The sequence below is a fragment of the Zosterops lateralis genome (assembly GCF_965231275.1).
Source record: "Zosterops lateralis genome assembly, chromosome: 35".
Classification (NCBI taxonomy): domain Eukaryota; kingdom Metazoa; phylum Chordata; class Aves; order Passeriformes; family Zosteropidae; genus Zosterops; species Zosterops lateralis.
In genome coordinates this window covers 1829073-1853027 of record NC_139795.1, presented here as the reverse complement: position 1 = coordinate 1853027, position 23955 = coordinate 1829073, and the positions used below count along the sequence as shown (strand labels likewise).

At 49.6% G+C, this 23955-nt stretch overlaps 1 protein-coding gene across 1 annotated transcript; it reads left to right on the top strand.

Moving 5' to 3' along the window:
* Positions 1 to 242: 242 nt before the first annotated feature.
* On the top strand, positions 243 to 20620 carry ABCF1 (ATP binding cassette subfamily F member 1). The gene is made up of 26 exons (XM_083881709.1): positions 243 to 412; positions 827 to 873; positions 1461 to 1547; positions 2609 to 2753; positions 2827 to 2861; positions 3981 to 4082; positions 5049 to 5117; positions 5247 to 5303; positions 6045 to 6128; positions 7079 to 7159; positions 8283 to 8408; positions 9096 to 9196; positions 9771 to 9856; positions 10642 to 10781; positions 11593 to 11741; positions 13205 to 13288; positions 14039 to 14163; positions 14961 to 15073; positions 15841 to 16012; positions 16448 to 16522; positions 16882 to 16952; positions 17447 to 17479; positions 18236 to 18404; positions 18985 to 19049; positions 19551 to 19623; positions 20289 to 20620. The coding sequence occupies exons 1-26, from the start codon at positions 328 to 330 to the stop codon at positions 20453 to 20455; spliced, it is 2541 nt and encodes an 846-aa protein (XP_083737835.1). The 5' UTR covers positions 243 to 327; the 3' UTR covers positions 20456 to 20620.
* The last annotated feature ends 3335 nt before the right edge of the window (positions 20621 to 23955 follow it).

The following is a 23955-nucleotide window of genomic DNA, read 5'->3' as shown; positions in this document are numbered from 1 at the left end:
ACGGGAGCGCACCTGACGGGGCGGGGCCGCGCTCCACCAATAGGAGAAGAGGGGCGGGGACACGCTGAGGGGAGGAGCCAATAGAACGGCGCGCCGCCTCAGAACCGCGGTGTGATTGACAGATAAGAAAGCCAATAGCAGCGCAGCTCACCGGGAGGAGTGAGATCAACCAATAGAAGAATGCGTCACCTCGGGGGTGGACGGGACGAAAAGACGACAGCGAATAGCAAAAGAAGCGCGTGGGCGGTGGGCGGGGTTTGCGGCGGAACGGACCAATGGGAAGCGGCGGCGCGGCCCGGAAGCGGCTCGGGGCGGCGGTGACGGCGCATGCGCAGTGCGCGGTGCCCGGCCATGCCGAAGGGAGCGCGGCCGGCGGGGGCCAAGCAGGAGGAATGGAAGGGGGGGGACGAGGGTGAGACCCCCGGGAATGAGGGGGGGATTCCGGGATGGGACCCCCGGGATTGAGGGGGAGACCCCCGGGAATGAGGGGGAGACCCCCAGGATTGGGGGGAGACCCCCGGGATTGAGGGAGGGATTCTGGGATGGGACCCTGAGAATGAGGGGAGACCCCCAGTTTGGGACCCCCAAGATTTGGTGGGGACAGCCCCAAGACCCCTTTCCATGAGGAGGGACCCCCTGTTTTTGAGGCAAATCCCCCCGAGTTTGGGGGACCCCCCTCACTCTCTGTGGGCTGAGGGACAAACCACAAATTCCAGGGGGGGATTTTACCCCAAATTCTGGGATTTTACCCCAAATTTTGTTGGATTTTGCCCCAAATCCTGGGATTTTGGGGCACCCCCAGACTCTTTTCTTTTTCCTTTCCCAGAACAACCGGTCAAGAAAGGCAAAAAGGACCGAAAAGGCAAAAAATCCGTGAGTGACACCTGAACTTTCACCTTTAACTCCTCCCTGAACTCCCCAAATCCACCAAAATCCCCCAAAATTCCCCAAAATCCTCCCCAAAATCTCCCAAATCCCCCCCCCAAATTGCCCAAAATCGCCCCAAAATCCTTGAAATTCCCCAAATCTCCCAAAATCCACCCCAAATCCCCCAAATTCCCCTCAAAGCCCCCCCAATCCCCTCAAAAAATCCCCAAAATCCCCTCAAAATCCCCCAAATCTCTTGAAATCCCTTCAAAATCTCCCAAAATCCCCCCAAATCCCCCTAATTCCCTCCAAAATCCCCCCAAAATCTCCCAAAATCCCTTCAAATCCCCAAAAATCTTCCCAAATTCCCCCAAAATCCCCTTAAAATCTCCCCAAATCCCTCAAAATTTCCCCAAATCTCCCCAAAATCCCCTCAAAAATCCCCCCAAATCCCCCAAAATCTCCCCAAATCCCCCCAAAATCCCCTTAAAATCTCCCCAAATGACCCAAAATCACCCAAATTCCCCTCAAAATCCCCCCAAATCCCCCAAAAATCCCCCTGAAATCCCCCAAAATCTGTGATTTGTTTCCAGTTTTTCGAGGAATTGGCCGAGGAGGAGAAGGCGGCGCCGGCCGAGCCCCCCCCGGCCCCCGAGAAAGAGGCCCCGCCCCCTGCCCAGGTTAATTATGCTAATTAGGGCTGTTAATTAGGGCGGGGTTAATGAGGAGAGGAGTTTAAAAAAGGGCAATTAAATGGGGAAGTGGGAGGGGCTAAAGGGGTGGGGTTAAAAGGGGAGGGGTTTAAAAGGGTGGGGATTGATGGGAGGGGTTAAAGGGGAAAGGGGAGGAGCTTAAAGGGGTGTGGCTAAGGGGGGGGGGGGGAGGGGCTAAAATGGGTGGGGGCAAAGGGGAAGGGCCAAAATGGGTGTGGCCAAAGAAAGGAATGGTCAAAAAGGGGAGGGGCTAAAAGGGGTGGAGCCAAAACAAGGAGGGGCTAAAAGGGGCAGAGATAAAGGGGTGGGGTGAAAGGGGGAGGGGCTAAAAGGGGTGGAGTTGAAAAGGGGTGGGGCTTAAGGGAGAGAGTGAAAGAAAGGGATCTAAAGGAGGTGGGGCTTAAATGGGTGGGGGAAAAGGGGAGGAGCTAAAAGGGTGTGGCTAAAAGGGGAGGGGCTAAAGGTGCAAATCTAAAAGGGGAGGGGCTAAAGGGGGTGTGGCAAAAGGTGGAGGGGCTAAATGGAAGGGTTTTAAAGGGGCGGGGCTAAAGAGGCAGAGATAAAGGGGAGGGGCTAAAAAGGGGTGGGGTAAAGGGGAGGGGCTAAAGGGGGTGTGGCAAAAGGGGAGGGGCTAAGTGGAAAGGTTTTAAGGGGTGGGGCTAAAGTTGCAATGATAAAGGGGTGGGAAAAAGGGGTGTGGCTAAAAGGGGAGGGGCTAAAAGGGAAAGGGCCTTAAAGGGGAGGGGCTAAAAGGGGTGTGTCTAAAGATGGGAGGGGCTAAATTGAAGGACCTTAAAGGGGAAGAGGTCAAAGGGGAGGGGCTAAAAGGGGAGGGGCTAAAAGGGGTGTGGCTAAAGGGGAGGGGCTATAAGGTAAAGGGCCTTAAAGGGGAGGGGCTAAAAGGGGTGGAGCCAAAGTGGGAGGAGCCAAACCCAACCTGCATTCAATACTCAGGCAGCCAATCCATAACCTAATCAAAAACTAATTAAAGGTAATTAATGCTAATTAACGCTAATTACCCCCCCCAGGGGTCCCGTAGGAAGAAAGACAGGCGGAAGGAGGGGCGGAGGCCCCGGGGGGCGGAGCCGGAGCCCGAGGAGGAGGAGCTGAGCCGGCGCCTCCAGGCCCTGGCGGCCGCCGCCGACGAGGACGACGAGGAGGAGGAGGAGGAAGGTCAGGAAAGGGAATTCTGGGGGGTCCCAAAGGGGTTCTGAACCCTCTGTGACCCCCAAAATCTGCCCCACAGCTCCGGCAGCCAGGAGAGGAGGGAGGAGGAAAAAGGTGAGAGGGAAAGATAAGAAAAAATGGGAAAAATTAAAAAAAAAAGGGGGAAAAAAGTGTGTAAAAAATAGAAAAAAATGTCTCCTAAAAATGGGGAAAATACAGTAAAAATGAGAGGGAAATTACTTCAAAAATAAGAAGAAAATAAAATAAAATAAAGTAAAATAAAATAAAATAAGATAAAATAAAATAAAATAAAATAAAATAAAATAATAAAATGAAGAGGGGGAAAAGCGTAAAAAAAAAGGAAAAAAATCATTGAAAAAGAGGGGGGAAAATAGAAAAAAATTAAGGAAAGATTCTTGAAAAATGAAGGAGAAAAGCCCCAAAAAAATGAGGGGGAAAACTCAAGAAAAAAGGGAAAAAAATCCTCCCCAAAAATGGGGAAAATTTAAAAGAAATTAGGAGGAAAATACTGAAAAATTGAGAAAATTGAGGGGGAAAATTCCAAAAAATTAGAGAGAAAATTCCCTAAAAAATGAAGGGGGAAAGTCGTCAAAAATGAGGAGGAAAATTCCTAAAAAATGAGAAAAAAAAATTCCTAAAAATGAGGAGAAAAATCTCCAAAAATGGAAAAAAAAATTCCAAAAAATGAGGAGGAAAATGCTTAAAAAATGAGGGGAAAAAATCCCCAAAAAGCAGAAAAAAATGCCCCTCAAAAATGGGGAAAATCCAGAAAAACAGAGGAGGAAAATTCCTGCAAAAATGAGGGGAAAATCCCCTAAAAATGGGGGAATAATTCCCTAAAAATGAGGAGGAAAAGCACAAAAAAAGAGAGGAAAAATCCCTAAAATTGAGGGAGAAAATCCCCCCAAATGAGCAGGAAAATCCTTAAAAAAATGCGGTAAAAAAATCACCCAAAAATGGGAAAAAATCCCCCCAAAAATGAGGGGGGAAATCCCCTTAAAAAAAGGAGGAAAATCCCTAAAAATGAGAGGGGAAATCCCTTAAAAATGAGGAGAAAAATCACCAAAAAATGGGAAACTTTGAAGGAAAATCCTGCAAAAAAATGGGATAAATTTTAATTAAGTGTCAAATTTTGGGGAATTTTGGGTTTTGAAGCCAGAATTTGGGGAGAAAAGTGGAATAATTTAAATTTTTGCTGTTTTTTTTCCTTAGGGAGGGAATGTTTTTGCTGCCCTGAGCCAGGGCCAGAGCGAGGACGAGGAGGAGGAAGAGGAAGAAAAGGAGAAAAAACCAGCCAAGGGCAAAAGTGCCAAGGTGGGGAAAAAACACCCCAAAATTCCTGAAAAAAACCCCAAAATCCCTGGAAGAATCCAAAATTCTTGAGAAAAAACCCAAAATTGCTGGAAAAAAAATGAAATATCTGGAAAAAACCCTAAAATTTCTGGGAAAAATCAAAAAAAAAAGTGAAAAAAACGCAAAAAATTCTTGGAAAAAAACCCAAAAATTCCTGGAAAAAAACCTCCAAAATCTTGGGAAAAATTCCAAAATCTCCAGAAAAAATCCCCCAAAAAATCCCAGGAAAAAACCCCCAAAAATTCCTGGAAAAAGCCAAAAAAATTCCTGGAAAAAAAACCCCAAAAAATTTCTGGAAAAAACCCCAAAAATCCAAGGAAAAAACCCCCAAAAATTCCTGAAAAAACCCCAAAAAATTCCTGGAAAAAAACCCAAAAATCCCAGGAAAAACCCAAAAATTCCTGGAAAAATCCCAAAAATCCCAGGAAAAAACCCTCAAAAATTCCTGAAAAAAACCCAAAAAAATTCTGGAAAAAAACCCCAAAAAATTCTGGAAAAAGACCCTTAAAAATCCTAGAAAAAACCCCAAAAATTTCTGGGGAAAAACCCCAAAATCGCTGAAAAAAACCCCCCCAAAATCTGTAAAAAAACCCCAAAAATTCCTTGGGAAACCCCCAAAATCCCTGAAAAAACTCCAAAATCTTTAAATAAACCCCAAAATCCTTGAAAAAACCCCAAAATATCCAGAAAAAAACCCCAAAACCCCTAAAAACCCCCAAAATCCCTGAAAAAAACCCAAAATTTTTGAAAAAAAACCCCCAAAATATTTAAGAAAATTAAGAAAATTTAAGAAAAACCCAAAATCCATAAAAATAACCCCAAAAATATTTGTGAAAACCCCAAAATAATTGAAAAAAAACCACAAATCCCTAAAAAATCCCCAAAAATCCCTAAAAAAACCCCAAAATTTTGGAATTTTTTCCCCAGGATGAAGAAGAAGACGACAAAAAAAAGAAGAAAAACCGAAAAAATGAAAAACCCAAAGGAAAAAAACAGGTAAAATCAATTTTTTTTGGGAAAATTTTTGTATTTTTAATATTTTTTCCCTTTTTTTTTTTATTTTTTAATCCCAAAATATTCCAAATTTTGAGGAATTTTTTAATTTTTTTGCCAAAAAATATTCAGGGAAAATCTGGAAGCGACGACGAGGCCGAAGGGTCTGAGGACAACAAAGGCAAGAAGGTAAAAAATTGAAAAATTTGGGACTTTTTGGGTTTTTTTGTTTAAATTTTGGGAATTTTGGGGTTTTGGGTTTTTTGGGGGGAAATGAGACCCCAAAATTTGAGATTTTTGGAGGTTTTTTGGGGTTTTTTTATGAATTTTTAGGGTTTTTTAGGACATTTTTGGGGGATTTTGGAGAGAAATGAGACCCCAAAATTTGAGATTTTTGGAGAATTTTTTTTTTTAATTTTTTATAAATTTTTGGGGTTTTTAGGACATTTTTGGGGGATCTTGGGAGGAAATAAAACTTGAAATTTTGAGGTTTTTTGGAGATTTTTGGGGTTTCTTAATTTTGGGGGTTTTTTGGCCATTTTTGGGGTTTTTTGGGGAAAAAAGAAACCCCAAATTTGAGGTTTTTGGTGGTTTTTGGGGTGTTTTTTTGGACATTTTTGGGAGGAAATGAAAGCCCAAAATTTGAAATTTTAGGGGTTTTTGACGTTTATTTTGGGGGATTTTTGGGGTGAAACAAGACCCAAAAATCTGGTTTTTTTGGGGGGGGGTTTGGAGTTTTTTATTTTAGATTTTGGAGGAAAAATGACACCCCAAATTTTGAATTTTTTGGCCTTTTTTGAGGGGATTTTTGAGGGATTTGGGGGTGAAATGAGACCCCAAAATTTGAGGGTTTTTTGAGGGGATTTTTTTTGATTTTTGGGGCAATTGAGACCCCAAAATTTGGATTTTTTTTTTTCTATTTTCTGACAGAATAAATTTGGAGCCTTGAAAAATGAGGACGAGGAGGAAGAGGAGGAGGAAGAAGAGGAAGGAGCCCAAAAAGGAAGTGAAAATGTGAGTTTTGGGGGGAATTTGGGGATATTTTGAGGATATTTTGAGGATATTTTAGGGGATATTTGGGGGATATTTTGGGGAATATTTGGGAGTATTTTGAGGGATAATTTGGGAGGTTTTGGGGAGATTTTTGGGAGATTTTGGGGATATTTTGGGATTTTTAGGGATATTTTGGGATATTTTTGGGATATTTTGGGATATTTTTGGGATGTTTTGGGGATATTTTGGGGATTTTTTGGGGATATTTTTGGGACATTTTGGGAATATTTTGGGGAAGTTTGGGGACTATTTTGGGATATTTTGGGGCATATTTGGGGAAGTTTTAAGATGTTTTGGGAATATTTTGGGACATTTTGAGGATATTTTGGGGAATAATTTGCGATATTTTGGGGGATATTTTGGGGATTTTTTGGGATATTTTGGGGAAGTTTGGGGGACGTTTTGGGGAATTTTTTTTGGATATTTTGGGGGATATTTTTGAGGGATATTTTGGAATGTTTTGGGACATTTTGGGGATTTTTTGGGACATTTTTGGGGTATTTTGGGGGGTATTTTGAGGATATTTTGGGGAATATTTTGGGGATATTTTGGGGATTTTTTGGGGATGTTTTGGGGATGTTTTGGGGAATATTTTTGAGATATTTTGGGATATTTTTGAGGGATATTTTGGAATATTTTGGGACATTTTGGGGATATTTTGGGCTTTTTGGGGATATTTTGGGGATGTTTTTGTGGATATTTGGGGGATATTTTTGGGGCTATTTGGGGTATTTTGGGGGATATTTTTGGGATATTTGGGGATATTTTTGGGGCATATTTTGGGACATTCTGGGGATATTTTTGGGATAATTTGGGGATAATTTGGGAGATATTTAGGGGATTTTTGGGGATATTTTGGGCTGTTTTTATGCCATTTTTGCCCATTTTTTGCTGTTCTGGTCTCTACCCAGGAGGACGAGGAGGGGGCGGGGCCGAGGGCGGGGCCTGACGCCCGAATCAGCAAAAAGGAGAAGAAAAAGATGAAGAAACAGGTGAGGGGGCGTGGCCTTGGGGGCGTGGCCTAGCAGGGTGTGACCCCATGATGGGCGTGGCCTAAGTGGGTGGGGCTCAATGTGGGTGGGGCTTAACTGGGTGTGGCTCTTTGTGGGCGTGGCTTAGCACAAGAGCCTTTCCATATATGGGTGTGGCTTGTGGTGGGTGTGTCCCACGGTGGGCGTGTCCCATTGTGGGGGTGTCCCCTCAATGGGCGTGTCCCCAAATGGGCGTGTCCCCAAATGGGCGTGTCCCCAAATGGGCGTGTCCCTAATGGGCTTGTCTCATGGTGGGCGTGTCCATTGGTGGGCGTGTCCATTGGTGGGTGTGTCCATTGGTGGGCGTGTCCCATGGTGGGCGTGTCCCATGGTGGGTGTGTCCTCAATGGGCGTGTCCATTGGTGGGCGTGTCCCTAATGGGCGTGTCCCATGGTGGGCGTGTCCCATGGTGGGCGTGTCCATTGGTGGGCGTGTCCCATGGTGGGCGTGTCCCATGGTGGGCGTGTCATCAATGGGCGTGTCCCATGGTGGGCGTGTCCGTTGGTGGGCGTGTCCCTGATGGGTGTGTCCCATGGTAGGTGTATCCCATGGTGGGCGTGTCCCATGGTGGGCGTGTCCCATGGTGGGCGTGTCATCAATGGGCGTGTCTCATGGTGGGCGTGTCCCCGATGGGTGTGTCTGACGGGCGTGTCCCCTGTCTGTCCCCCCAGTTGGAGTTCCAGCGGCAGGTGGCCTCTCTATGGGCGTGTCCCCAATGGGCGTGTCCCCAATGGGTGTGTCCCCAATGGGTGTGTCCCATTGTGGGCGTGTCCCCAATGGGCGTGTCCCCTGTCCCCCCCAGTTGGAATTCCAGCGGCAGGTGGCCTCTCTATGGGCGTGTCCCCAATGGGTGTGTCCCATGGTGGGCGTGTCCCTGACGGGCGTGTCCCCTGTCTGTCCCCCCAGGCCGAGTTCCAGCGGCAGGTGGCCTCTCTATGGGCGTGTCCCTGATGGGTGTGTCCCATTGTGGGCGTGTCTCATTATGGGTGTGTCCCATTGTGGGCGTGTCCCCGATGGGCGTGTCCCCGATGGGCGTGTCTTATGGGCGTGTCCCTGATGGGCGTGTCCCCTGTCTGTCCCCCAGTTGGAGTTCCAGCGGCAGGTGGCCTCTCTCCGCGCAGCCGCCGCCTCCGGGGACAGTGACTTTGCCGTGTCGCAGGCCGAGCTCTCCTCGCGCCAGGCCATGCTGGAGAACGCCTCCGACATCAAGGTGGGGCCCACAGCACCTGGGGAACCCCAAAATATACCTGGGGGGGTCAAATTCACCTGGGGAACCCCCAAATTCACCTGGGGAACCTCAAAATCCACCTGGGGGGGCCCAAAATCCACCTGGGGAACCCCAAAATCCAGCTGGGGGGCTCAAATTCACCTGGGGAACCCCCAAATTCACCTGGGGGCCTCAAAACTCACCTGGGGAACCTCAACTTCTTCTGGGGAACCCCCAAATTCACCTGGGGGGGCTCAAAACTCACCTGGGGGAGTCAAAACTTACCTGGGGTACCTCAAAACTCACCTGGGGGGGGCTCAAAATCCACCTGAGGGGGCCCAAAATGCACCTGGGGGGGCTCAAAACTCACCTGGGGAACCCTGAAATGCACCTGGGGAGCCCCAAATTCACCTGGGGAGCCTCAAAACTCCCCTGAGGAACCCTAAAATCCATCTGGGGAACCCCCAAATTCACCTGGGGGGGGCGCAAAACTCACCTGGGGAACCCCAAATTCACCTGGGGAACCTCAATATCCACCAGGGAATTTTCCCGTATTTTCCCCCTGTTTTTCCCCATTTTCTCCCATTTTTTTTTTTTCCATTTTTTCCCCATTTTTTCTCATTTTCCCCATATTTTTCCCCGTTTTTTGCCGTTTTTTTCTCATTTTCCCCATTTTTTCCCCATTTCCAGCTGGAGAAATTCAGCATTTCCGCCCACGGGAAGGAACTTTACGTCAACGCCGACCTTTACATCGTGTCGGGCCGGCGCTACGGCCTCGTGGGGCCCAACGGGTCAGGAATTTGGGGAGAAAAATTGGCATTTTGGGGTTTTTGGGGAATTTAGGGATTAAATTTTGGGATTTTGGGGCGAAATCCCAAGATTTGGGGTTTAAATCTGGGCATTTTTGGGTTAATTCTGGGGTAAATCTGTGATTTTTGGGGTTAATTTTGGGGTTTAATTTTGGGGATTTTGGGGGTTAATTTGGGGGGATTTTGGAGTTAATTCCTGGATTTTTGGGGACAATCCTGAGGATTTTGGGGTTAATTTGGGGGGTTTTGAGGCTAATTCTGGGGATTTTGGGGGCTAATTTTGGGGTTAATTGTGGGGGGTTTTTGGGGGTTACTTTTGGGGGTTTTGGGGTTAATTTTGGGGATTTTGGGGTTAATTGTGGGGGGATTTTTCAGGTTAATTTGGGAGATTTTTGGGGTTTAATTTTGGGGATTTTGGGGTTAATTGTGGGGGGATTTTTGGGGTTAATTTGGGGGATTTTGGGGTCTAATTTGGGGGATTTTGGGGTCTAATTTGGGGGATTTTTGGGGTTAATTGTGGGGATTTTTGGGGCCAATTTTGGGTGTTTTGGGGCAGGAAGGGGAAGACGACGCTGCTGAAGCACATCGCGAACAGAGCCCTGAACATCCCCCCCAACATCGACGTGCTGCTCTGCGAGCAAGGTGAGACACCTGGGACACACCTGGGACACCTGGGGACACCTGAGATAGACCTGAGCTCACCTGGGACACCTGGGGACACCTGGGGACACACCTGGGGACACCTGGGGACACACCTGGGGACACCTGGGCACACCTGGGGACACACCTGGGCACACCTGGGACACACCTGGGGACACCTGGGACACACCTAGGACACACCTAGGACACACCTGGGGATACACCTGGGGACACCTGGGGACACACCTGGGACACACCTGGGGACACCTGGGGACACCTGTTTCTCATTTGTCTGGAGGTGTGAGCTGATAACACCCCTCTATTTACCTGTGTTTGCCTGTGTCTCACCTGTGTCACCTGTGCATTTACCTGTCCTAGAGGTGTTAACTGATGGCACACCTGTATTTACCTGTATTTACCTGTCTCACACCTGTCTCACACCTGTATTTACCTGTGCAGAGGTGATGGCCGATGACACACCTGTATTTATTTACCTGTGCAGAGGTTCAGGCCGATGACACACCTGCCGTCCAGGCCGTGCTCAGGGCACACACCTGTATTTATTTACCTGTCTCACACCTGTATTTACCTGTATTTACCTGTATTTACCTGTCCCAGAGGTTCAGGCCGATGACACACCTGCGGTCCAGGCCGTGCTCAGGGCACACACCTGTCTCACACCTGTATTTATTTACCTGTGCAGAGGTTCAGGCCGATGACACACCTGCGGTCCAGGCCGTGCTCAGGGCACACACCTGTCTCACACCTGTATTTATTTACCTGTGCAGAGGTTCAGGCCGATGACACCCCCGCGGTCCAGGCCGTGCTCAGGGCGGACACGAAGCGCCTGCGGCTCCTGGACGAGGAGCGGCACCTGCAGAAACTGCTGGAGGGAGGAGACGATGCGGCTGCTGAGAGGCTGGAGAAGGTACCTGGGGACACCTGGGGGCACCTGGGGACACCTGGGGACACACCTGGGGACACCTGGGGACACCTGGGACACACCTGGGGACACCTGGGGACACCTGGGGACACCTGGGCACACCTGGGGGCACCTGGGGACACCTGGGGGGCATTAAAACACACCTAGGGACACCTGAGATACACCTGGGACACATCTGGAACACACCTGGGACACACCTGGGGACACCTGGGGACACACCTGGGACACACCTGGGACACACCTGGGGACACACCTGGGGCACACCTGGGGACACACCTGGGGACACACCTGGGGACACCCAAAATACACCTGGGGACACACCTGGGACACACCTGGGGACACACCTGGGACACACCTGGGGACACACCTGGGGACACACCTGGGGACACACCTGGGACATACCTGGGACACACCTGGGGACACACCTGGGGCACACCTGGGGACACACCTGGGACACACCTGGGGCACACCTGGGGACACACCTGGGACACACCTGGGACACACCTGGGGACACACCTGGGACACACCTGGGACACACCTGGGGACACACCTGGGGACACACCTGGGACACACCTGGGACACACCTGGGACACACCTGGGGACACACCTGGGACACACCTGGGGACACACCTGAGACACACCTGGGGACACACCTGGGACACACCTGAGACACACCTGGTCACACCTGTGCCCCACAAACCCCTCCTTGACCCACCTGTCCCACCCCAAAGCCCACCTGTGCTGTGTGTGGGCGTGGCACTAACCCCGTCCCCGCCCGGGGGTCTCACCTGTGCAGGTGTACGAGGAGCTCAGAGCCATCGGAGCCGCCGCCGCCGAGGCCAAGGCCAGGAGGATCCTGGCGGGGCTGGGATTCACACCTGAGATGCAGAACAGGGCAACGAGGAAGTTCTCTGGGGGCTGGAGGATGAGAGTGTCCCTGGCCAGGTGAGTCCAGGTGTGCCCAGGTGAGTCCAGGTGTGCTCAGGTGAGTCCAGGTGAGCTCAGGTGTGCTCAGGTGGGGTTTGGGTGGGGATTCACACCTGAGATGCAGAACAGGGCGACCAGAAAGTTCTCCGGGGGCTGGAGGATGAGGGTGTCCCTGGCCAGGTGAGTCCAGGTGTGCTCAGGTGGGTCCAGGTGTGATTTGGGGTTGTTTAGGTGTGGTTTGGGTGTGGTTTGGGTGAGGTTTGGGTGGGATTCACACCTGAGATGCAGAACAGGGCGACCAGGAAGTTCTCTGGGGGCTGGAGGATGAGAGTGTCCCTGGCCAGGTGAGTCCAGGTGTGCCCAGGTGTGCTCAGGTGAGGTTTGGGTGGGTCCAGGTGTGCCCAGGTGAGTCCAGGTGTGGTTTGGGTGGGGCCAGGTGAGGTTTGATGGGGCTGGGAAGGGCCCAAGAGCTCCAGGTGAGGCCGAGTTTGGAGATTTTGGGGGGAAAGGATGAGGGTGTCCCTGGCCAGGTGAGTCCAGGTGTGCTCAGGTGTGCTCAGGTGTGCTCAGGTGAGCTCAGGTGAATCCAGGTGGGGTTTGGGTGGGGCCAGGTGAGGTTTGGAGGGGCTGGGAAGGGCCCAAGAGCTCCAGGTGAGGCTGAATTTGGAGATTTTGGGGGGGGAGGATGAGGATGTCCCTAGACAGGTGAGCTCTGGGCGTGGTCAGGTGAGGGCGTGGCCTCGTCTAGGTGTGCCCAGGTCCCCCCAGTTGTGTCTCAGGTGTGTTTTAGTGCCCCCCAGGTGTGTCCCAGGTGTCCCCAGGTGTCTCTCACCTGTCCTCAGGTGTGTTTTAGTGCCCTCAAGGTGTGTCTCACCTGTCTCAGGTGTGTTCCAGGTGTCTCACCTGTCCCCAGGTGTATCCCAGGTATCCCAGGTGTATCCCAGGTGTATCCCAGGTGTATCTCAGGTGTATCTCAGGTGTATCTCAGGTGTCCCCAGGTATCCCCAGGTATATCTCAGGTGTATCCCAGGTGTGTCCCAGGTATCTCAGGTGTGTTTTAGTGCCCCCCCCAGGTATCTCAGGTGTATTCCAGGTGTATCTCAGGTCTCTCAGGTGTGTCTCACCTGTCCCAGGTGTATCTCAGGTGTCCCAGGTGTCTCAGGTGTATCTCAGGTGTGTCTCAGGTGTGTCTCAGGTGTATCCCAGGTGTATCTCAGGTCTCTCAGGTGTGTCTCACCTGTCCCAGGTGTATCTCAGGTGTCTCAGGTGTATCCCAGGTGTATCTCAGGTCTCTCAGGTGTGTCTCAGGTGTGTCTCACCTGTCCCAGGTGTATCTCAGGTATCCCCAGGTGCCCCCTAGGTGTCTCAGGTGTCCCCAGGTATCTCAGGTGTGTCTCAGGTGTCCCCAGCTGTCCCCAGGTGTCCCCAGGTGTCTCAGGTGTATCTCAGGTGTCTCAGGTGTGTCTCCCCTGTCCCCCCAGGGCGCTGTTCCTGGAGCCGACGTTGTTGATGTTGGACGAGCCCACGAATCACCTGGACCTCAACGCCGTCATCTGGCTCAACAAGTGAGAATTCGGGGAAATTTGGGGCATTTTGGGGCATTTTGGGATATTTTTGGACGTTTTTCGAATTCTGTGATTTTGGGGAATTTTTAGGATTTTTTTTGGAATTTTTTTGGAATTTTTCTAGAATTTTTGGGGAATTTTTTGAGGCATTTTTGGGATTTTTTTTGAAATTTTTGGGGATTTTTTTTTTTTTAATTTTTGGGAATTTTTTGAGGAGTTTTGGGAATTTTTTGGGAATTTTTGGGAATTTTTTTTGGAATTTTGGGGGCAAATTTTTTGGAATTTTTGGGGAAATTTTTGAGGAATTTTTTAGAATTATTTTGGATTTTTTTTTTAATTTTTGAGGATTTTTTGAGGAGATATGTGGGGATTTTTTTTTAGATTTTTTTAAAAATTTTTTTACAATTTTTGAGGAATTTTTTGAGGAAATTTTGAGAATTTTTTTGGGAATTTTGGGGGCAAATTTTTTGGGAAATTTTTGGGGATTTTTTTTTGCAAATTTTTTAAAATTTTTTTAGAATTTTTTGAGGAATTTTTGGGAATTTTGGGAAATTTTTTTTTTTTTTTTTTAATTTTTGGGGAATTTTTGGGGGGGAATTTTTGGGGGGAATTTTTTTGGATTTTTTTAGAATTTCTCCCAAAATCCCATTTTTTTTTTGTAAAATTTTAATTTTTTCTTAATTTTTTTTTGTTTTTTCCCCAAATTTTTTTTTTTTTTTCCCAAAATTTTAATTTTTCTCCCATTTTCAGTTACCTGCAGAGCTGGAAGAAAACGCTGCTGGTGGTTTCCCACGACCAGGGATTCCTGGACGACGTTTGCACCGACATCATCCACCTGGACTCCCAGAGGCTGCACTACTACCGGGGGAATTACAGTGAGGAAATTCAGATTTTGGGGGAAAAAATGGGGAAATTGGGAAAAAAACGGGAAAAAAATCGAAAAAACGGGGAAAAAATGGGAAAAAAATGGGGAAAAAATGGAAAAATTGGGGGAATTTTGAGCTCATCCACCTGGACTCCCAGAGGCTGCACTACTACCGGGGAAATTACAGTGAGAAAATGTTAAAATTTGGGGGAAAAAATGGAGAAATTGGGAAAAAACGGGAAAAAAATCGAAAAAAAGGGGAAAAATGGGAAAAAATGGGGAAAAAATGGGAATAAATGGGGGAAAAATGGGGGGAAAATGAGGGGAAATGAAAAAGGGGGAAAAATGGAAAAAATGGGAAAAAATGGGGAAAAATGGGGGAAAACGGGTAAAAATGGGGAAAATTCGGGAAAAAACTGGGAAAAATGGGGAAAAATGGTGAAAAAATGGGGAAAAAATGGGAAAAATTGGGGAAAAGGGGGAAAAATGGGGGAAAATGGGGGAAATTGGGAAAAAATTGGGGAAAAAATGGGGAAATTTTGGGAAAAATGGGAGAAAATCGGGAAAAGGGGGAAAAATTGGGAAAATGGGGGGAAATAGGGAAAAAATGGGGGTAAAATGGGAAAAATGGGAAAAAATGGGGAAAGAATTTGGGAAAAAATGGGAAAAAATTGGGGAAAATGGTGAAAAAAATGGGGAAAAAATGGGGAAAATTGGAATAAAGGAGGGATGGGAACTGGGAGGCCCCAGAATGATCCAGAATTCCCTGGAATTCGCAGGAATTCTCAGAATTTCCCGGTTTTGCAGTGACCTTTAAGAAGATGTACCAGCAGAAGCAGAAGGAGCTGATGAAACAATTCGAGAAACAGGAGAAGAAACTGCGGGACCTCAAAGCCGGAGGGAAATCCACCAAACAGGCCGTGAGGGGCTCCCAAAAAACCCCCCAAAATCACCAAAATTCTGGGAATTTCAGCCACAAAATCCTGGGAATTTCAGCCCTTAAAATCCTGGAAATTGAGTCCAAAAATCCTGGAATTTCAGCCCCAAAATCCTGGAAATTGAACCCAAAAATCCTGGAATTTGCCCCAAAATCCTCAGGGTCTGTGCCCAAAATCCTTGGAATTTTGGCCCCCAAATCACTGGAATTTCAGCCCTAAAATCCCAGGAATTGAGCACAAAATTCCTGGGATTTTCAGCCCCAAAACTCCCAGGAATTTGAGCTCAAAAATCCCACGATCTGAGCCCAAAATCCTGGGAGTTTCAGCCCTAAAAATCCTGGAATTTGAGCCCCAAAATCCCTGGAATTTCAGCCACAAAAATCCTGGAATTTCAGCCCCAAAATCAATGGGATTCGAGCCCAAAATCCCTGAGATTTCATTCCCAAATTTCCTGGGAATTGGAGCCCAAAAATCCTGGGAATTGAGCCCAAAAATCCTGGAATTTCATTCCTAAAATCCTCAGGATCTGAGCCCAAAATCTTGGGACTTTAAGCCCCAAAACCCCTGGAATTTCATCTCAAAAATCTTCAGGATCTGAGTCCCAACATCTCTGGGATTTGAGCTTAAAAATTCCCAAAAATCCCTGGAATTTCAACTCAAAACCCCCCAAATCCCGGAATTTTGATCCCAAATCTCTGGAATTTTAATCCAAAACCCCTAAAATCTCCCCAAAATCCTGTATTTTCCAGGAGAAGCAGACGAAGGAGGCGCTGACCCGAAAGCAGCAGAAGTGTCGGCGCCGGGCGCCCGACGAGGGCTCGGCCGAGGCCCCGGAGCTGCTGCGGAGACCCCGCGAGTATTGCGTGCGCTTCACCTTCCCCAACCCGCCCCCCCTCAGCCCCCCCATCCTCGGCCTGCACGGTACGTTTGGGGGAAAATAGAATTATTGGGAAAAAATGGGTTTTCAGGAAAAAAAACGGGAGTTTTTAGGTGAAAAAATGAGGTTTTTAGGTGAAAGGATAAGATTTTTAGGGGAAAAAATTCAAAATTTTTTAGGAATAAAAGGTTAAATTTTTGGGAAAAAAATGGGAATTTGGGGGGATAAAAGGGATTTTGGGAAAAGTCAGGGTTTGGGGTAAAAAAATGGAGATTTTGGAGGGTCTCAAATTGAAATTTGGGGCTTCAAATTGAGTTTTGGGGGTCCTGGGATGGATTTTGGGATCCCAAGATAAATTTTGGGGATCTCAGGTTGAATTTTGGGGGTCCCGGGATGGATTTTGGGGGTCCCAGGATGGATTTTGAACCCTCAAATTTAATTCTGATCTTTTTCCCCCCCAAATTCCCCCCAATTTCCAGGTGTGGATTTTGGCTACGAGGGGCAGGAGCTGCTCTTCAAAAACTTGGATTTTGGGATCGACATGGAATCCCGAGGTGGGACGGCCCCAAAACCCCCAAAACCCTGAAAAATGCCCCAAAACCCTGAAAAATGCCCCAAAACCTCCCCAAAACACCCCAAACTCCCCCAAAACGGCCCCAAAATCCCCCAAAAAACCCAAAATCCCCAAAAAACCCCCAACCCCCCCCCAAAATGCCCCAAAATCCCCCAAAATGCCCCAAAATTCCCCCAAAATGGCCTCAAAATCTCCAAAAATGGCCCAAAATCCCCCCAAAACCCCAAAATCCACCAAAAATGGCCACAACCCCCCCAAAAACCCCCCAAAATCCCCCAAATCCCCGTGGGGGGTCGAGGGACCCCGCCCTGATCGGGGACCCCCCGGATTTCCCCCCAGTTTGTATCGTGGGCCCCAACGGGGTGGGGAAGAGCACCCTGCTGCAGCTGCTCACCGGGGCCCTGACGCCGGTACGGGGCCCAAAACGGGGTGGGGGGCCTGAAAATGGGATTGGGGGGCTGAAAACGGGATCGGGGACCCCGAAAATGGGATTGGGGGGCCTGAAAATGGGGTTGGGGGGCCTGAAAATGGGGAGGGGGACCCCAAAAATAGGATTGGGGACCCCGAAAATGGGATTGCGGACCCCAAAAATGGGGTTGGGGACATTAAAAGTGGGATTGGGGACCCTGAAAATGGGATTGGGGACATTGAAAATGGGGAGAGGGGCTCAAAAAATGATAAAAGGGACCCCAAAAATGGGGAGAGGGATCCTGAAAATGGGGTCGGGGGGCCTGAAAATGGGATTGGGGACCCCGAAAAAGGGGACAGGGGCTCAAAAAATGGGAAAAGGGACCCTGAAAATGGGATTGAGGACCCTGAAAATGGGAAAAGAGACACAAAAAATTGGATTTTTCACCCCAAAATTGGGGATTTTTAACCCTTTCCCTCCCGCATTTCTCGACAGCTCCGGGGGCAGATGAGGAGGAACCATCGGCTGGTAAAGGGGGCGGGGCCAGAGGGGAGGGCGGGGCCGGGTGGGCGTGGCTTCAACGGAAAGGGGAGTGGCTTAAATGGGTGTGGTCACAGAGGGCGTGGCTTCATATAGAAGCAATAAAGGGTGTGGCCATAAAAGGGGTGTGGCCTAAGGGGTGGGTGTGGCCTAAAAGATGGGTGTGGTCGTTATGGGCGTGGCCAAAAGGGGGCGTGGCCTAAGGAGTGGGCGTGGTTATTACCTGGACCAGCCCATTCTAAACCATAACTGGTGATGTGGGCGTGGCCAATGGGGAGTGGGCGTGGCTGGTGGGCGTGTCCCTGACCCAGCCCCACCCTCCCACCTGTAGAAGGTGGAGTTCTATAAACAGGTGTGGGCGTGGCAGGTCTGGGGTGGGTGTGGCAGATGTGGGTGTGGCAGGTTTGGGGTGGGTGTGGCTGTTCACAGGTAGGTGGGTGTGTCCCTGACCCCGCCCATTTCCCCCCCCCGCAGAAGGTGGGGTTCTTTAACCAGCAGTGATGGGTGGGTGTGTTCAGTGATGGGTGTGGCCCATGGGCGTGTCCCTGACCCCGCCCCTTTCCCCCCTGCAGAAGGTGGGGTTCTTTAACCATCAGTGGGTGTGGTCAGGGGTGGGTGTGGCTGTTCACAGGTAGGTGACCCCTCCCCTTTCCCCCCCCACAGAAGGTGGGGTTCTTTAACCAGCAGTGATGGATGGGTGTGTCCCATGGGCGTGTCCCTGACCCCGCCCACCCTCACCTGCAGAAGGTGGGGTTCTTTAACCAGCAGGCGGCCGAGCAGCTGCGCCTGGAGGAGACGGCGGCCGAGTTCCTGCAGAGGAGCTTCAACCTCCCCCACCAGGACGCCCGGAGGTGCCTCGGCCGCTTCGGCCTCGAGGGCCACGCCCACACCCTGCAGATCGCCAAACTCTCGGGTGGGCGGGGCCGGAGGCTCCAGGGGGGGGGCTTGACCCTGGGAGTGATGGGGAGGGCGTGGCTACTGCCTGGGAGGGTGTGGTTATGGCCTAGTAGGCGTGGCTAGCACATAGATGGGCATGGCTAGTGTCTAGAGAGGTGTGGCTACTGTCTAGAGGGCGTGGCTACCTCCTAGGTGGGTATGGCTACTCTTTGGAGAGGCGTGGCTACTTTCTAGGGGGTGTGGCTAGTACCTGGGTGGGCGTGGCTAATTTTTAGAGAGGTGTGGCTACTGTCTAGGGGGCGTGGCCAGCACCTGGAAGGGCGTGGCTACCGTCAAAGGGGAGGGGCTTTTCCACATAAAGGTTTTAAGGTGTTCTGGTTCTTTAAGAAAAGGGCGCGGCTTCCTGGGAGAGGGCGTGGCCAGGGCGATGATGGACAGGTGGGTCTCCATTGGGGGCGGGGCTTATCCCAGCCAGAAAAAAGGTCACTTCCTGATTATTGGGAAGGGGGCATGGCCAGGTTTGACTGACAGCTGGGGCAGCCAATCAGCTCTCGGTGGGCGTGGCCTGGCTCTAAGCTCCTGCCCCTTTCCCGCAGGTGGGCAGAAGGCCCGGGTGGTGTTTGCTGAACTCTCCTGCCGGGAGCCCGACGTGCTGATCCTGGTGAGGGCGGGGCCTGGGCGGGGCCTGGGCGGGGCCTGGGCGGGGCCTGGGCGGGGCTGGGGGCGTGGCCTGACAAGGGAAGGGCGTGGTCTAATGGGGAATGGGCGTGTCCAGGTGTGACCACACCTGAGTGACCCCATGACCCTCCAGACCCTTTGTCTTCAACCTGGGCGTGGTCAGGAGAGGCATGGCCTCTCGGGGGGGCGTGGCCTTTGTGGGAGGGGCGTGGTCACTCTGGGAAGGGCGTGGCCTCTCTGTGAAGGTCCAGCCCAGGTGTGACCACACCTGAGTGACCCCTTGACCCCTCCAGACCCCCTGTCCTCATCCTGGGTGTGGTCTGGGTGTGGCTGGGGGGTGTGGCTTACTCTGAGATGGGCGTGGTCACTCTTGAAGGGGCGTGGTCACGCTGGGAGGGGCGTGGTCACTCTGAGAGGGGCGTGGCCTCTCAGGGAAGGTCCAGCCCAGGTGTGACCACACCTGAGTGACCCCTTGACCCCCCAGGACGAACCCACCAACAATTTGGACATCGAGTCCATCGACGCCTTGGCCGACGCCATCAATGAATACAAAGGAGGTGGGCGGGGCCAGGGGCGTGACCAAGTGGGCGGGGCCAGGGGCGGGGCCAAGGTGGTGACGTCATTTTGCGGGAAAATGAGGAATTTGGGAGGGAAAATTGGGATTTGGGACAGAAAATTGGGATTTGGGACAGAAAATTGGGATTTGGGAGGAAAAAATGGGGATTTTAAGGGAAGGAATGGGGATTTGGGGGATATTTGGGGTGAAAAAAGGATTTAGAGGGAAAATAAATGGGGATTAGGGGGAAAAACGGGTATCTGGGAGAGAAAAATGAGGATTTAGGAAAGAAAATAGGGATTTTTTGGTTGGAAAATGGGAATTTTGGGAGAGAAAAATGGGGATTTGGGGCAGAAAAAAGATTTTAAGCAAACGAAGGGGGATTTGGGGGGAAAAAGAGAAATTTGTGGTGGGAATAAAAAGGATTTAGGAGAAAAAAAAAGGATTTAAGTTAGAACAATGAGGATTCTATGAAATAAATAGAATTTGGGAGGTGAAACGGGGATTGGGGGAGAAAAATTTGGAACAAAAATTGAGATTTTGGGTGGGAAAATGAGGATTTTAAGCAAACGAATGGGGATTTTTTGGGGTAAAAAATTAAAATATTGTTATTACGTCATTGTGATGGGATTATGACGTCACGATGATGTCACAATGATGTCACAGCTGTGATTGTGGTGAGCCACGACGCGCGGCTGATCACGGAGACCAACTGCCAGCTTTGGGTGGTGGAGGAGCAGGGCCTGAGCCAGATCGACGGAGACTTCGACGATTATAAACGGGAGGTGCTGGAGGCCCTGGGGGAGGTCATGGTGCACCGGCCCCGGGAGTGACCAGAGTGACCAGAGTGACCACTGGAGTGACCACCGGAGTGACCACAGTGACCAGAATGACCAGCAGAGTGACCAGAGTGACCAGCAGAGTGACCAGCAGGGGTCACAGGGTCAGGGGAGCAGGGACGTGTCCAGCCCGAGGGGAATAAAAGGTGGTGGAGCAATGATGGTGTTGGGTGTGGTCATTTGGGGTGTGGTCACTTGGGGTGTGGTCAGTGCGGTGTGGTCAGTGTGGGTGTGGCCATTGGGGTGTGGTCATTGGAGTGTGGTCAGTGCGGTGTGGTCAGTGTGGGTGTGGTCACTTTGGGTGTGGTCAGTGTGGGTGTGGTCAGTGTGGGTGTGGTCATTGGAGTGTGGTCACTTGAGGTGTGGTCAGTGGGTGTGGTCAGTGTGGGTGTGGTCAGTGTGGGTGTGGTCATTTGGGGTGTGGTCAGTGGGGTGTGGTCAGTGTGGGTGTGGTCAGTGGGGTGTGGTCAGTGTGGGTGTGGTTTGGGGAGTGGTCAGTGGGGGTGTGGTCAGTGGGGGTGTGGCCATTGGGGTGTGGTCAGTGGGGGTGTGGTCAGTGGGGGTGTGGTCATTTGGGTGTGGTCATTTGGGGTGTGGTCATTGGAGTGTGGTCAGTGTGGGTGTGGTCAGTGGGGTGTGGTCAGTGTGGGTGTGGTTTGGGGTGTGGTCAGTGGGAGTGGTCAGTGGGGGTGTGGTCAGTGGGGGTGTGGCCATTGGGGTGTGGTCATTTGGGGTGTGGTCATTGGAGTGTGGTCAGTGTGGGTGTGGTCAGTGGGGTGTGGTCAGTGCAGTGTGGTCAGTGGGTGTGGTCAGTGGGGGTGTGGTTATTGGGGTGTGGTCAGTGTGGGTGTGGTCACTTGGGGTCACTAGGGTGTGGTCCCAGAGTGACCAAATGACCCCAGGGGGTTCCCAGAGTGACCAATTGCCCCCCATGTTGCCCCTCCCCCACACAACAGACTCTTCTCCATTTTTTCCGTTTCCGGGGGTTTTTCTCCCCCCCAAAAAAAAGTTTATTAATAATGTACAAAATATACAAAATTGGGGGAGGGGCGGGAGGGGGAGGGGAGAGCAGAGTGGGGGGAGGGGTTTTTATTCACGGCCCCTCCCCCACTCGACACCCCCCTCCCCTCCCCCCATTTCCCCCCCCCCTTTATTTTTATTTTTATTTTTCCCCTCCCCCAACCCCAAAGTTTTCACAGAAAACAGCGACCGGCGCGGCCCCTCCCCCACCCCGCCCCTCCCCCACCCCCTTTTCCCCCTCCCCTCCCCCCCCCAAAGGCGGCGGCGGCGGCAGAGGGTGGGGGAGGGGCGGGGTGGGGGAGGGGCGGCGGTTTGACCCCCCCCCCTTTGAGCTGAGGGGGGGGAGGGGAGGATTTATTTATAATTTTTTATTATTTTTTATTATTTTTTGGGGGGGTGGGGGAGGGGAAATTTTTTTTTTCCTTCTGCCCCTCCCCCACCCTTAAAGGAGGGAGGAGTTGGACCCGGAAATGGTGGGGGAGGGGCGAGGTTGGTGAATAAATAATTATTATTAATTAATAATTAATTAATAATTAAATTTTTTTTGTTCCTCCCCCACCCAGGGGGGAGGGACCCCTTTAAATTGGGAGGGAGGGAGGGTGGGGGAGGGGCAGCCCTGGTGGGGGAGGGGAAGGATTTTGGGGCCCTTTGAAAATCAAAAGGTTTGACCCCCAAAATTTAAAAAAAAAAAAAAAAAAAAAAAATTCAGCCCTGAAGGGGTTAAAAAATCCCCAGAAAATAAAAAAAATTTTCGATTTTTTTTGTCCCCCCAAAAAATGAAAATTTTTTTACCCCAAAAAATGAGAATTTCTGTCCTAAAAAATGAAATTTTTTTGCCCCAAAAATTAAAAATTTCTGCCCTAAAAAAAGGAAATTTTTTGCCCCAAAAAATGAAAATTTCTGCCCTAAAAATAAAAAAAAAAAAAAACAACACAATTTTTGCCCCTTGGGAAGTTTTGACCCCAAAATTGAAGATTTTTTTTTCCCCCTAAAATTGAGGATTTCTGAGCCCTGAGGAAGTTAAACCCCAAAAATTTGTGATTTTTCTGCCCCAAAAATGATGATTTTTTACCTCTTTCCACCCCATAAATCAGAATTTTTGCTCCTGGGACCCCAAAAATTGAATATTTTACCCCTTGGGGAGGGATTTGGATCCCAGAAATTGAAATTTTTACCCCCTAAATGACAATTTCTGTTCCAAAAATGAGAATTTTCACCCAAAAATTGAGAATTTTTTACTCCTGGAGAAAAAATTTCTGCCCCTGGGGAGGGAATTCCGCCCCCAAAATTCAAATTTCTGCCCCAAAAGTGACAATTTCACCCCAAATATTTCAATTTTCGCTCCCTAAATGACAAATTCTGCCCCTTGGGGATGGATTTGAACCTTTAATTTCTGATTTTCGCCCCTAAATTCTGATTTCTCCCCTTTAAAGTTTAATTCCTGCCCCTTAAATTTCATTTTTTTTATCCCTTAAAGGAACATTTCTGCCCCAAAATTTCAATTTCTGCCCCAAAATTCCATTTTTCCCCCAAAATTCACATTTCCACCCCTTAAAGGAGCATTTTTACCCCCTAAACTCCGATTTCTGCCCCAAAATTCACATTTTCCCCAAAAAAATTACAATTTGTGCCCCAAATTTCACTTTTTCCCCCAAAAAATCCCAAATTTCTGCCCTAAATTCACATTTCCACCCCTTAAAGAGGCTTTTTCCCCCCCTAAACTCCAATTTGTGCCCCAAAATTCCCAATTCCCCCCAAAATTCACATTTCCACCCCTTAAAGGAGCATTTTCTCCCCTAAACTCCAATTTCTACCCCAAATTCACATTTGCACCCCTTAAAGAGGTGTTTTCCCCCCAAAACTCCAATTTCTGCCCCAAAAATCCCAAATTCCTCCCCCAAAATTTTATTTTTTTCCCTCCAAATTCACATTTCCACCCCCTGAAGGAGCAATTTCCCCCCTAAACTCCAATTCCTGCCCCAAATTCACATTTTCCCCCCAAAATTCCAAATTTACCCCCAAATTCACATTCCCACCCCTCTGAAAGCAACAACTCCCCCTAAACTCCAATTCCTGCCCCAAAATTCCAAATTTCTGCTCCAAAATCCCCATTTTTCCCCCTTAAACTCCAATTCTTGCCCCAAAATTCAAATTTTCCTCCCCAAAACTCCAATTCCTGCCCCAAAATTAACATTTCCACCCCTTAAAGGAGCATTTTCTCCCCCCAAACTCAAATTTCTACCCCAAAAACTCCAAATTTCTACCCCAAAAACTCCAAATTTCTGCCCCAAAATTCAATCTTTCCCCTTAAACTCCACCTCCTACCCCAAAATTTCCCATTCCTACCCCAAACCCCCCCCAAAAAACCCCCTTTAACCCCTCCCCATCCACCACCACCTCCAAACCCCCTTTTTTTTTTTTTAATCCACATTTCCCCCTTTTCTTTTCTCTCTGTTTTCTCCTCCTCTCCCCTC

What these genes read in the sequence shown, in the direction of transcription:
- ABCF1 (XM_083881709.1), top strand. Translation starts at nt 328, where the DNA reads ATGCGCAGTGCGCGGTGCCCGGCCATGCCGAAGGGAGCGCGGCCGGCG. An exon ending in AGGCCCCGCCCCCTGCCCAG is followed by an intron (nt 1,548 to 2,608) that starts GTTAATTATGCT and finishes TACCCCCCCCAG; the next exon opens with GGGTCCCGTAGGAAGAAAGA. An exon ending in TCACCGGGGCCCTGACGCCG is followed by an intron (nt 16,953 to 17,446) that starts GTACGGGGCCCA and finishes ATTTCTCGACAG; the next exon opens with CTCCGGGGGCAGATGAGGAG.